The 14,984-nt window shown below is 39.0% G+C and overlaps 1 protein-coding gene across 23 annotated transcripts in view; it reads left to right on the top strand.

Moving 5' to 3' along the window:
* The window catches only part of GPHN (gephyrin), a 304,092-nt gene that overhangs the window by 130,363 nt on the left and 158,745 nt on the right, over window positions 1-14,984 (top strand). For all 23 annotated transcript variants that reach the window (XM_061463321.1, XM_061463333.1, XM_061463331.1 and 20 more), the window contains one exon: window positions 6,146-6,203. In XM_061463321.1, the coding sequence (XP_061319305.1) occupies window positions 6,146-6,203 (58 nt within the window). The remainder of the gene's footprint in view (window positions 1-6,145; window positions 6,204-14,984) is intronic.

Genomic DNA, 14,984 nt, shown 5'->3' with positions numbered 1-14,984 from the left:
CCTGAATGAAATCACACCACCATGGAGTGCTGCCGTACCGGACATGCTAGAACTTCAGTATGAACTGGAGTCAAAGGCAGCCAAGTGGTATGCCACGATTGATATTGCCAATGCATTTTTCTCAATTCCTTTGGCAGCAGAGTGCAGGCCACAGTTGGCTTTTACTTGGAGGGGTGTCCAGTTCACTTGGAACCGACTGCCCCAGGGGTGGAAACACAGCCCTACCATTTGCCACGGACTGATCCAGACTGCATTGGAACAGGGGCAAGCTCCAGAACACCTGCAATACATTGATGACATTATTGTGTGGGGCGATACAGCGGAAGAAGTCTTTGAGAAAGGGAGGAAAATAATCCAAATCCTGCTGAAAGCCGGTTTTGCCATAAAACAGAGTAAGGTCAAGGGACCTGCACAGGAGGTTAAATTTTGGGGAACAAAATGGCAAGATGGATGTAGACAGATCCCCACAGATGTGATCAACAAGATAACAGCAATGTCTGCCCCAACTAATAAGAAAGAAACGCAAGCTTTCTTGGGTGCTGTGGGGTTCTGGAGAATGCACATCCCAAATTACAGTTTGATTTTAAGCCCTCTCTATCATGTGACCCGGAAGAGGAATGATTTTCAATGGGGCCCTGAGCAGCAACAAGCCTTTGAGCAAATTAAACACGAGATAGTTCATGCAGTAGCCCTTGGACCGGTCCAGACCGGGCCAGATGTAAAAAATGTACTGTACACTGCAGCTGGGGAGAACGGTCCTACCTGGAGCCCCTGGCAGAAAGCTCCAGGGGAGACTCGAGGTCAACCCCTCGGCTTTTGGAGTCGGGGATATAAAGGATCTGAGGCCAGCTATACCCCAACTGAGAAAGAGATACTGGCAGCCTATGAAGGGGTTCGAGCTGCTTCGGAAGTGATTGGCACTGAAGCACAGCTCCTCCTGGCACCCCGGTTGCCCGTGCTGGGCTGGATGTTCAAAGGCAGGGTCTCCTCTACGCATCATGCAACTGATGCTACATGGAGTAAATGGGCTGCACTAATTACACAACAAACTCGAATGGCAAATCTCAGTCGTCCAGGCATTCTAGAAGTCATCATGGACTGGCCAGAGGGCAAAGATTTTGGAATGTCACCAAAGGAGGAGGTGATGCGCGCTGAAGAGGCCCCACCATATAATAAACTGTCAGAAAGTGAAAAGCAGTATGCCTTGTTTACTGATGGCTCTTGCCGTATTGTGGGAAAGCATCGGAGATGGAAGGCAGCTGTATGGAGTCCTGGACGACAAGTTGCAGAAACTGCTGAAGGAGAGGGTGAATCGAGTCAGTTTGCCGAGGTGAAAGCCATCCAGCTGGCCCTGGACGTTGCTGAATGAGAAAAGTGGCCAGTACTTTACCTCTATACTGACTCATGGATGGTGGCAAATGCCCTGTGGGGGTGGTTGAAGCAATGGAAGCAGAGCAACTGGCAACGCAGAGGTAAACCCATCTGGGCTGCTGCACTGTGGAAAGATATTGCTGCCCGGGTGCAGAACCTGGTGGTGAAGGTACGTCATGTAGATGCCCATGTACCCAAGAGTCGGGCCACTGAGGAACACCAGAACAACCAACAAGTGGATAAAGCGGCTAAGATTGAAGTGGCTCAGATGGACTTAGATTGGCAACATAAAGGTGAATCATTTTTGGCCCGGTGGGCCCATGACACTTCCGGTCATCAGGGCAGAGGTGCAACATATAGATGGGCCCGTGATCGAGGGGTGGACTTAACAATGGACACTATTGCCCAGGTTATTCATGAGTGTGAAACATGTGCTGCAATTAAACAGGCCAAGCGGTTAAAGCCTCTTTGGTATGGAGGACGATGGTTGAAGTATAAATATGGGGGGGCCTGGCAGATTGACTATATCACGCTGGCGACAACCCGCCAGGGCAAGTGCCATGTGCTTACCATGGTGGAAGCAACCACCGGGTGGCTGGAAACATACGCTGTGCCCCATGCCACTGCCCGGAACACCATCCTGGGCCTTGAGAAACAGATTTTGTGGCGACACGGCACCCCAGAGAGAATTGAGTCAGACAATGGGACTCATTTCCGGAATAACCTTATAGATATTTGGGCCAAAGAGCATGGCATTGAGTGGGTATATCACATCCCCTACCATGCACCAGCCTCTGGGAAAATCGAACGGTACAATGGGCTGTTAAAAACTACACTGAGAGGAATGGGTGGGGGAACTTTCAAGCATTGGGATACACATTTACCAAAGGCCACCTGGTTGGTCAACACCAGAGGATCTGCCAACAGGGCTGGCCCAGCCCAGTCAGAACTTTTACATATTGTAGAGGGGGACAAAGTTCCCGTGGTGCATATGAAGAATTTGCTGGGGAAGACAGTCTTGGTTATTCCAGCTTCAGGTAAAGGCAAACCCACTTGTGGGATTGCTTGTGCTCGGGGACCTGGATATACTTGGTGGGTAATGCGGGAAGATGGGGAAGTCCGATGTATACCTCAAGGGGATTTGATTTTAGGGGAAAACAGCCAATGAACTTAATTGTATGCTGTTGCCTGCTGTGTAATACTTTTATAGCCCATCAACTAGATGTCTCCAGTTCACCAGCGACTAGCCCTGACTTCCCTCCAACCATCATCCCAACAGAGAATGAACTTTGATAGAACTGGATGAGTTCCGCAGTAAAGGAACGACCAGCATCAGCAGGCAGCGATCCAATACTGCACACAGCCTTTCCTGCCCTCAAAGATTGTTACAAGAGATGGAACCTGACATCATGGACCGAATGGACTCGGCAGCATTATAGGGATTGGTCCATGCACTAAGAAAATGATCTCTTTCTCTTGGTCTGTGTGTATATGGATGTATATATGTGGGAGAGCGATGGTGTACTGAAAATGTGGGATCTGAGCATGATGTGAATGGTATGGAATAAGGGGTGGATAATGTCCTGGGCTCAGCAGTATCAGTCATTCTTCTCCTTCGTGCTAGCTGGTGCAGCGCTCTGTTTTGACTTCCAGCCTGGGAACAGTGCTGGCGATACCGATGTGTTCGGTTGTTGCTAAGTGATGGTTACCCTGACCAAGGACTTTGTGAGGCTCATGCTCTGCCAGGGAGGAGGAAAAGCCGGGAGGAAGCAGAGACGGTATGGGATGCCTGACCCAGGCTAGCCAAAGAGGTATTCCATACCACAGCATGTCATGCCCGGGGTGGGGGGTAACTGGGAGTTACGCGGAAGGACAGGGGCTTCTGGGTTGGATTCGTTTCTTGGCCGGTGGTATCCTATTCTCTTCCCTTGTTATTTTCTCTTGTCATTGTTGTCAGCGGTGGTAGCAGTGGTGATTTGTGTTGTACATTGGTTGCTGGACTGTTCTTGTCTCAACCCGTGGGAGTTGCACTCTTTCGATCCTCCTCCCCATTCCTCTGGGAGCGGGGAAGGGGAGAGCCCCGGGGGGGGGGCCTCAATTGCTGTCAGCCTGGCACCACTCATTGGGAGTGAGTGAACAAGCTGTCTGGCTAGGGTTTAAACCACGACAATATTCTTTAACAAAATCCTGTGCAAATACTTACATGAGATTTATTATTTCCTAACTGTTCTTATGGATTTTCCCATCTCATCTTTTCTGATTCTCTCCTCAAATACCTTCACCAATTGAGGCCAATATGAGGTGCAATTCTTCATTTTTATTGTGTCAGCTCTAATTTCAACATCTAGAAGTAATTTCATTTCTCTCCTGCAAAGGGATTAGAGAACTGGAGTGTCAGTATTACATGCTGGGTATGATACAAACCTGTTGAGACTGGTGTCTATTGAAATTTTAATATAAATTGCGTGACCTTTCAGAGATTATCTGTAGCATATGCACATGTGAAAAATTAAAGCTAACTAGTATTTAAAATAATTCCACTAGTAAATAATACTTTATTGTATTTAGCTTTGCCTTTGGTTGTGTATTTGTTCTGAAGAGAAAATGCCATTTACGTTGTAGGATGCTGGATGTTGTGTTGTTCAACTAGAAGAAAATGTAATAAAATCTATAATAAAACTAAAACGTGTGAAATATGAAGAGTGAATCTGCACAAGAATTAGGTCCCTGGTGAATTGAATTCTGGCCCTTCTAACACATTCATGCTGTGTTAGAATTTAGTGTACAAAGCCCACAGTAGTTAATGTGTCCTCATGCCAGCTGGTCCTTTGCTTTTCTGATTGCAGTGTAATTGCTCTTGAAATGCTGTGAACAAAAAAGCTGGTGTAAAACTTTCTAACAAAACCAACCAGCAGAGAGAGGTTACTCCCAAGAAAATGAAAAAACATATGCCTCATGCAAATCCTCTGTCACGCTCTCTTTCAAAACTGTGGATTGTTAGTAATTGACATTTTACTTTAAAATGTGCTACCATTTGGACTGCAACTTGGCGGATTTAGAATATGCTAAGCTCTTGGTGGAGAACTTTGCAGAAGTATTTGCTGAAAATGATGCTAATTAATGGTTTAAGCAAGCCAGATGAGTTTACTGACTCAATTATTTTGATTTTTAGTGTTTTGTTTTGTTTTTTCCCTATTTATTCCAAGAAAGTGCTTAATAGTTTTGCTGAGGGTAGGCAGTAAAGAAATATACTAAGCGGAATTCCGTGCTGGTGGAGTGCTGGCAGCAGAGACTCTGTCCTCCCCTTCTGCTATAGGATAGAAAGTCAGTGAAGTTATTTTTTTGGGTACTCCAGAGTATGGGCAAGAATGCATCTAAAAGAACTAAATAAAAAATGTTTTCTAATGGACGTCATTCCAGTAGCAGGAGACTGTTCGTGTGCAATAACTGATGATAAGCAGCAATGGAAGTTGCAGATGAAATAGGAGAGGGTAATTACTGCACTCTAATGGTTCATCATGAATTTGAATGCTGTGGTATGGACCCTGTCTCTACCTCAGAAATCTTAGTTGATATTACTTGGAGCAGTGATTGACTTCAGACTTGGCTGTTTCTATGCAGACTTCATCTTCTGTCTAAAGCTTTCAGACCATCAATTTCTGAGTGACTTACTTGTAGAGGTACAGAAAGGTAGGACTTACGAGGAAAATCTTAATGTGCTTTCTGTGTTACTCTCTTTTCCCCTATTTAGGTTGAGTAAACAATATGTGTAATAATGTCAAGACTGAATGTAAGGAAATACATCGGTGTAGAAATGCTGACAATGGGAAGCAAAAATTCCAATAATAGATAATACAAATGCACATTTGATAGCTGTCTACTGCTTTAGTTTCTTGTATGATTTCTGTTTCTGTAGGACCTAGAAGATGACTAGTGTTGCTAGAGCTGGCAGGGAGGTCATTAGTGGCAGTTATATTTTTAGGTCTTAGTTGTCACTATCAATCATACTGCTTCATGAAATAAAAGAAGCCATGACTGCATGTCTCTGGAGAAAATGTACTATTTAGCACAATTTGTAGTACATGCTATTCATACATCCTCAGCATGTGAACTATTCTTTACCATAAACTTTTGCAGGATATAGACAAGTAAGTTCAATGTGGAGCAAACCCCACTTTTTCTACATCAGTGCCAACTATTGCGCATCACCTACTTTTTATTACCTGTCATGAGCAACAGAGACTCTTCAAACACAGAAGCCATAGAGTCTGTGTGGATTGTGAGTTCTGTACACAGGCATCTAATTAAAATAAAATCAATTTAAAAGTTGCATTTGGATTTATTTAAGACTATATAGCAGCTTAGTGAAATACTGAGCACAAAGCATATCAGGTTTCAAATACTTAAACTTATCCCTATAACTTGGACAGCAAACAAGAGGTCAGAGTATGATGCCTGATGGCCATTAATATAAAGAATAACATCCTGGTGATGGTAGTTCTGCTTGGTTGACCTCATTCTACCTTTCAGGCTAGTGAAGGACACCTTGTTTCTAATGTTTATGTTAGTTACATGAGGATTTTTCTTTGGATAAAGAAAGGAAAGGGTTTTTTTGCTGTTTTGGAGCTTAGCACATTTTACCTCTAAACTTGTAGGAGGGATATTTGTGTTTTGCAACAAGTAATGACACCATTAACATCCTGTGCTTTGCGTTATTTATTTTGAGAAAATTTTTGTTCTGATTTCAGAGAATATTTTTTTCTCCTGATTTCAGGTTGGGTGGGACTATATCTGCATACAAGATAGTGCCAGATGAAATAGAAGAAATCAAGGTACAGTATTATTGCCTTTCAACACTGAATTTCTTTGCTTGGAGAATTACAGGAATGTCGTATTAAAAAGCCATGTTATTTCTTGCTTTGAAGTTTGTCATGGGGGGGAAGTGTCTAGAGTAAAATTGTTAGATACATATTTAGGCATCTAAAATAGAATTTTTATTATTTTTACAAGTACAGTTTACCTTCAACTTAAGTTGACTTCAGTAGGGTTTGTTTGATGCCAAAAACTTGTGTAATTAAGCATGTTTCTGTTTTGTTACCTGAAGACAAATGCAGTATTAATGTGAACATTGAGTTATATTTTCATAACAAAATAAATATAAACATAGTGTCCTTTTGCTTTATTTTTTTTTTTTTTGCAATATTATCTGTCTTAAAACGGGATAGTATGAAGTCATTGGTACTTAAAATCATTAAAAGCTCTTTGATTTTTGAGGACTGACCACAACAAATACTGAGGTTTACCTGCAATGAAGTGTACATGATAAAAAACCCTCACTTTACCTGAGTCCACTCATGGAAGGTACTTCAGCAATTTTTGTCAGTTTTGTTCTTCAGTGGAGTAAAAGATTGGTACTAGGTGAGAATTTGGCCTAGGTCTGGCAGCGTGGTCTTGTAGCCGGTTCTCTATTTGGTTGGTAGTCAATCCGTCTGACATATTGCTTGCTCATTAAGATTGATTACATTGTGCTTTCTCTTGTACTATTTTCAGCTGTGCAAAAGGAGTTGCGTAGTTTAAAATCTAGTAAAGGGAAGTGTTTGCATAATCATCTGATCTAGACATGACTTCGTTGTATGCAAAGTTGTAAGGATTTATTCATCCTTAATCAATGTCAAACTCACTGTAAGAAAATACAGTGACTGCCCATATCTGCATCAAAGTTATCACTTTATTTTGATCACAATTTATTTCTCTCCTCTGAGGTTCATGGACTCCTGTACTAAAGTATTAAGAGGAGCACAATTTTTTAGGATAGGTACAATCTTAAGTCTTTGGTACTAGAAAGAAAGAGAGAAGGTTTTCTGAACTTACTTGTATTATGCAATATTTTCATGATGTCCAGAGAACTGCACCAAAACTGTAAAACCAAAAACTGCAAAAAACTGTAAACCATAATCTTTCTTCTTTAATATAAGAAATCCAAACCCAGACATTTTGCTAAGGTTGAAGATGGAGAAAAGGAAGCTGATATTTCTGGCTTTATTGTGCAAACTGAGTGCAGTGAACAAAGGAAAATGGAACGCTGGGAAATAAGGAATAATTTTATTTTTTAGGAAATTACTGTGTTAGGCAAGATCACTAGTCACAGGAATGTGATTTCCTCCATCTTGCCTCCTCCCCCCAACTGCTAAGGAGGCCTGTTCTAAATGTTCAGCTCTTTCTTTCTCAGTTGGTGTTTAAGTGCTTGAGATACACAGCAAAGGGTGGGTTTCTCGTTGATCTAAGTTGTGCTAGCATGTAAGTGTAGAAGGAGGATTGTATTTTCTAAGTCAGAGCTATTCAAAGTGTTTGGAAAAAATCTCCTTTGCTTGCTTCTGGTAGCTGTCTTGTCTTATTCAGGTAATGGGGTCTTCTAGGTTTTGACTGAAATCAGCCCATCTCTCACACCTTAAATGATTGAACATCTGAAGCTGCAATAAAATAGGTGTTATTCATGTGAAATAAGGCATGACTGGAAGATGCTAAGACACACTAGTAGAGAGTATAATGGACAAATCTATATCAAATATGGAAAAATATTCTGTTGTATAAATGCATTTTGAATAGCAGCTGGCAAACAGGGAGACTTAGTATTCTTGCAGTAAATATACAAGGTGTCTTAACTTCTGAAAGGTTCTCCAAGCACATTTGAGTAGAAAAAGGAGAAAGAAGGAAATAAAAGAGAAGCAAATTATGTTATTGGAATGTTACTTGTCGAGGGGACAGAATCTTCTTCCATGTACAAAAGTTCAGAGTTATTTTGCCTCACAGCTATCCCTTTCCTGTTTAAACATGAAATACTACGGGGTTTAATTTGATGAATATGCAAGAAGAACAGCTCCATTTTTAATACCCGATTTAACTTGACAGGCTGCTGAATTATATTCACAGGACTTGGAATATTCATGTTTTCTAATAGTCCTTACAAAGTAAGAACTGCTTTCTTAAAAGGCAAAGAGTGTACTTTATCAGGCAGAGAGCAATAATTACTATGACAAATAAATAAGAAGTCTCTTTGACAGTGTTTCCATATATTCTAGAAGAGGTGGTAGATTAACTTCCTTTACAGCTCACAATAATTTGTAAGGAAAACAGATGTATTGATTTTGTTAATTCACGTAATTACATCTTAGGTAGAACATTGTTATAAAGAGACTGTATCTCTGAGTTTGTGGCAGAGGAAAAACTCTGTAAACCTTAATATACCTGCTGGTTGAAAAACATCTGTAGAAGCTTAATGAAATGCATGTTTCTAAATAGATATATATATATATATATATAAATGAGAATTTATTTATCCATATTGCAATACTCAGCAAATTTTAACATGTCTGTATAATGTTTCCATTCTGGAGTGTTTAGAATATATTTATCCTTGCATGTGAGTGTGATTTTACTATTTGTACATATGTATTGTGAGATCATATATGGGTATCTAGATTATAGCCTGTACAAAAGTTATCTATTTCTTTGAATGAGTGTATATGGTGAGTGTTGTGTATAATTAAAGCAGTGCATCCCACTTACCAAAGCTAAATAGTATCTGGTGTGTTTATAGGCATATGTATAGGAGTATTTATGGTAGAAGTGATAGCATGTACCCTAACTACTCTCCTGCACATTATCAAGGTGTTGTGGTTTAACCAGGACACAAGTTTAGGAATAATTGTATGGAACCAATCACCACTACAGTTCCTCAGCATCTATATATGTCTGAAATGGGGTGGGGTGTAACTTATCTTCCCTAGATTTTTGTTATAGTCGCTTAGGTTCCCAAAGTGTGAGTGTTCAGAAGGTAACCATATGAAGATACCATCAAATTTCAGGTTTTCCCCCTTGAAAACTTTTCTAGAAGATAGAAATGTCTTCTATCACAGGATCTTCAGAACCAGTGCTTCAATAAGAGAAGCTTTCAGAGGAGGAAAAACTGAGTGAATGCCTAAATGGATGTACTGCCATCTGCATTCCTGTCATTTCTCTACACCAGTTAAAGGAATGGCACCTTGTTTTCAGTACCTTCTGGTTTTAACATACTGCAGGAACTGATGAAGACAGTGAATATAGTAATTACAGCATATTTTGAGAAAGTGTTACTGTTCCGACATTCTTGAGACTTTTGGTCTTGTCAGAATTATTCATCTTGTAAGCAAGGAGCCTTTCAAACTTGCAAAAACACATTGGCAGATTTCAGCCTTGCTTCTTGTCCCCCCCTAGTAGTATGTTGTGCCTAAAGAACAGGTCTTCCAAGGCCAAATAATTTCATGGATATGGGGACTTGTGAGCATATCAGGCAGCACTGGTTTTGAAGAATATTTAGGTTGGAAAGTAAAGCAACTATATTTGAGAGGAAAAGAATAGTAGTAAACTTAACATTTCCTTATTTCCAGTTAATGACATTCATTATTACAAAATACAATTTCATTTACAACATGGAGTTTGCCTCAAGAGTAAGGAACCGTTTATGACTATTACTAATGAGAGGAAGTTTTTGTGTTGTGCCTGTAGATAGTTTTATATGTCAACACTCCCATGTTATGGTTTATAATACTGTGGGAGATGGTCTTTTTTTGATTGCAGCTTTCTGTTTCCATACCTTGTGAAGGATTGTTGTGCTGGAGGAAGACTCAGTGAATGAAAAGGCCATTCATTAACAGATTTCTAAAAAAATACCTGGCTTGCTAGGATTTGCAAGTGAGCAGAAGAAAAGAATGTAATTGAAGGGGGGTGGTTTTGGGTTTTGTATGTTTGTTGGTTTTGGGTGGCTTGGGTTTAGTTTTGTGGTTTGTTGTTTTGTTTTTTTTTTTTTTCTAAGTGCTTCCCCATATGCTTTTCACATAGGCATATGCATGCATTTAATAATCTCAGGATAAGAAATAATTTTGGAGGAGGTGTTCAGTTCATAAAAATGATATGCACAAGAACGGCATTGCCATTGTATTTCATTCTTGTAATACTTGTCGTAAGAGACAGATACAGATACTCCAGCGCAGAGAACAAGGTTAAATGGTTACTTCCTCTGGCAGTTAATTTTAAGAAATCTTGTTAGAAATTTTTTCTTAGAATTGGTTGTAAATTTGTAATTTACATGTAAAGCGGTTCTAGAGGAAGACAGGAATTTTCTTTAGTCCCATTATCCACCCTTTCACAAGAGAGACATTCTTCATGCTCCTTAAACACCTTTAATCCTTTTATAGTTAGTTGTTCTTTAAATGAAAGCACATATGCATTAAAGGCTACATTTAAGACTATCGACCTTTTCCCTGAATAATGATAGCTCTATTTTTTCTTTAGAAGTATGTGTTCACTTACTAGTTTAACTTTAAAATCCTTTTCATAAATAGCTCTCACTCCTCTCAGACTGTCTTCGGCCTGTGAGGCAACAGACTCTGGTGATAAAGATTCAAGAGTAGAAAGTTATTAAAAACTGTGTGAGAGGGGAAATTAGCCACAGAAGGCAATGTGTCTTCTTAGAGGGCAGTTGCTCTAGGTGACTTACTTAGGAATTAATGAGATTTTAACTTTTCTATGCAATCATATTTAGGGTCATCTTATGAACAAAGTAAGCTGATTTCAGTATCAGCTGCATTTCAGAGCAAAGCTGGACTCTCTGACATCAAAAATATGCATCTTTGAAATTATTACAAGTAATTTCAGTCTATTCAGAGACTTTCTCAGAAATTACTTCCAAGTTTGTAGACCTTGTGGTGTCATATACCTACATAATACTGTGTGCCAGAATCTGTTCTTTATGCCAGTAGGAGTAGCTGATGAAACTCATGCAACATCTGTGTGCAGCCAAGAGACACTGGACTTGATCCTTCAAAGCATTTTCATGTTTATCAATGTGTGGGAAAAGTAAGTAGGAATTTGTCAACAAGTGCTTGTATCAAAAAGACTGAAAAAAAATGAAAGAAAGGTAGTCATTATTAGTGTGGTGGATAGTCCATAAGAACAACAGAATTGTGGTTCAAAATATTTGGACTTCACAAGACTGGCTTTGTATCTCAATAGTTGGTGTTAGGGCTTTTAAATATTTTTGCATCTTCTGTAGAATCAACAGCACATTACATAAACAAGGAGATGTGCTGTTATGCAGTTTTGCATAGGACTTTAAGTTCTCAGTCTGGTTTATTTCATCATTGTATTGATGTTCATCTTCTAAGTGTATGAGCATTTGCTGAAGATCTTCACAAAAAGTTTCCCTAAGGTTTTTAATGGGAGGCATCATAATTTGATGAATACGCTCTGTGTATCTGTTTGGATTCAGCACAAACAAAAAATAGATTTAATCTCCCAGTGACCTTTGAGAATAAGAATTTTTTGAAGAGACTCAAGCTGTTTAAATCCCATAATTGGAGATGTAAAACACCAAGCAGCTTTTACTACTTACTTTTGCAGGAAGAACAGTTCTGGTTCTTGTTTTTTCTGATAGTGTTTTGCTTCTTCTGCCTCTTAGGTTAGAATTACTAATTCATGGCACAAGAACTCTTACTGAGTAGCATGACATAAAAAGGTATTATCAATTGAATGGGTAATGAGTCTATAGACTCAAAGCTTACAGGTAGAAGTTGAAAAAGATTTAAAGGCAATATATGATAGCCATGTGTTCTTCCATGAGTAGATTACTAGTCATGCTGGACTTTGTGCTGGCTAAAACTGAGGCTTTGTATTTTAATATGCAGTCAGAATCCAGCTCTGCAGTAGACAGATTATTGTGCTCCTGCAGCCAGGAAAAGGTTTATAAAATGTTTTGCAGGTGTCACAACAAGTAACAAAAAATAGATGCTATTCTGAGATCTTAATTTAGTGTATGAGATCCCTGATGAACTTTCAGATTTGAATCTTCTACATCTTCTACCTGGTTCTCAGGTTTCCGCAAAGGAGACCTTCTTATGAATCCAGCTCAGGCAATTGAGAAGTGGGGCATGTTACATTAGAACAATTTTACATCTCATTATATTTCCCTTTAATTAAAGTTTTCCTGATGTATGCACAGATTTCTTCACAATTTAATTTCTAAATTCTGTATTAGCATAGTCAATCACTGATTAGTATTCTTTTTAAGCTACATATGACCACAAAAATATAAATTACGTTGTTTAGATGACAGAAAGAACTTTGGAGTTTTTACTTGCTGTGTTAATCGTTAAATGGTCTTACAAACTGTTGTTTCCATGCTGGAGAGAATGAAAAGTTTGTGTGAGAGATGATGTGTGAAAACTGAGAAAAGCATTATATGAAACAAAAAATTACTTTTCTTTGTGTGTAAGGATTCATGCTGTAAGCACATATATATAGTCATTTATGTCTAGATATATAGACCCCTTGCAGTACTGATAATGTGCCTGTAGCTCTTTCTTCTCCCATGCCATGCATTTGTGCTCTGTTCTTTTAGTTCTTGTCAACAGCTGAATATTTATAGTATATTGCATCATGGTCTATTGCTTCTACTTGACTGTGATTTTGTTATCTGTTTTGTTATGTCAGTTTTTCTTCTCATTAGCATTCTCAGTGCTTTGGTTTTTTAAGTCTAACCTTTTTTTCTGGAAAGCACAGTCTATATTACACTGGTTCTGGCATAGAGTCTAGGTTTTCAGTGCCAAGCCTGACTGTGAGAGCCTGACCCACTGTCCAGGCATACTGTCCCACCAGTGAAATATGAGTGTTTTATAAGGATGACTTTTCTATCATGGGATTTTTTTTCCCCATCTATGAAGCCAGTAGCTGTTGTAGATACCTGTTTGGACTCTCGTGTTGTTCTGCTCTGAAAAGCTTGAGACTCTTTTCTTGAGAGGACATGACTGTTCTCTATGCTATAGCTATCACTATCTCAAGTTTTTGTATAGAAACTCTTAGGGGAGTACTCACTGAAGGATCTTTTCGTCTGTTTCTCTCATGTGTGGATGGTGGATATTCAGTGCAATCACTGACCTCTCAACCAAAAAAAAAAAAAAAGTCTATACAATAAGAGTGTAAAGTGGGAGATGCCTGAAGCGTCTATCGCTCTTCCCTGATTATTGGACAACAGGATTCAGCCCTGCCCTTGTGGATGTTCACTAGCATTTGATGGGATTTTCTTTTAGGCCCAGGCAGTTGCTACCATTACCAGTATTACATACTGCATTTTTCCTTTCTGCCTTCTCATTGTTTCTACTGTTTCGGTAGATGTGCATGATGTAAAACCAGGCAACTCAGTTGGGAGAAGCTGAGCCTATGCTCTTTTTGGCATCTGGCAAAGATGGCCAAGTTGACTTTTTTTGTTTGGAAGAGACACTAGCAAGTACATGGGGGTGGAACAAATTTCTATATCTCTGGTAATGATCAAACTCCAATCACTATTAGGACTGCTGAGTACATCGCAAGCACTCCTGCTTTCCTGTCAAGGACATCAAATACCTAGATCTCCGGATTAAAAAGTATATTCATTAACTTTCCACATGAAAATAGGAGTTGTCGTTTCTTGTTTTCCAGCTGTATTCCATCTTATGTTTCATAGGCTTAAATAACATTATTATGTACTTTCCAAAGCAAAACAGAATAGTTCTGTGGTTCTCCTGCAAATAGAGAAATTTCAGTAGGATTTAAAAAAAAAAAAAATAGCTGAAAGTTAATTTGCAAAACAAACCAGTGTATTGCTAATCTTTCAAGCCTTTCTGGTTACCCAGCATTTAAGCATTATTGATGCTGTTGCCCTTAAGAGGGCAGATTAATGTATATCAGGTTTTTTACACTCACAGTCCTGTTTATCTATTAAATCATTCTTCACTAAGTAAATTAGAAATAAACCACAAAAAACTTCAAATCTCTTTTTGTTTTCAAGCATAAATTCTCTCTGTGGCCTTGTAACCATTTTTCTCTATTTTCATCCTGGCTTTCTTCAGTTTTGCATTCTGGCAAAATACGTATCTCTGTACTGATCATCACCTGAAACCTAGTTAGTTCTTGGGCCATCTTCTTGCTTGCTCTAACACAGTTCTTGGGCTTTTCATCTTACCTAATATACTGGACAGTGTTTTCAGTGGCTTCTCACTGGAAAAGTCACTTAAGCTGAATCGGAACAACCATAGTACAATTTTATTAAGCAGCAAATAGCTTTTGGCAACTCTATAAGTAAATCGAGTTTATATAAAGGCCCTAATAATTTTCCATGTGACCTGTTACATTAATTTTTGTTTGGTTATATTTACCTTATCAAAATGTATTGTGGTGACTCTTTCTTGAGATCTGTGAAAGAAATTTTACGGTTGTCTTATAACTGTTAATGTCATAATTGGTTAGGGGTTCGCGTGGGTTTGAGGGAGATCTACAACATGATTCTTTTTTCTTGTGGTAAATAGATTTCTGAAAGTTCTTTTCTGATTGTCAAAATAGATTAATATTGGTACTGTATGTATAAGAAAAATGGAGATCAGGTGGGTTTGTTTTTTTTTTTTTATTTATTTAAAGAAACCCACCTTCAGGTTCTACAGCATTTACAGGTAATGTCTTAGTGAATTATGAAAATTATTATTTGTAGAGAAATTAAGTATACCTGCAGATAAGAACATTGAAATACTGAATGGCTGGGTGACAAA

This window comes from Pezoporus flaviventris, unplaced genomic scaffold (assembly GCF_033815535.1).
Source record: "Pezoporus flaviventris isolate CSIRO_AGI_PZ_B2104156 unplaced genomic scaffold, CSIRO_AGI_Pfla_v1 ptg000036l, whole genome shotgun sequence".
Classification (NCBI taxonomy): Eukaryota; Metazoa; Chordata; class Aves; order Psittaciformes; family Psittacidae; genus Pezoporus; species Pezoporus flaviventris.
Note: the sequence above shows the minus strand (reverse complement) of the source record. Positions and strands in the feature narration are given on the sequence as shown.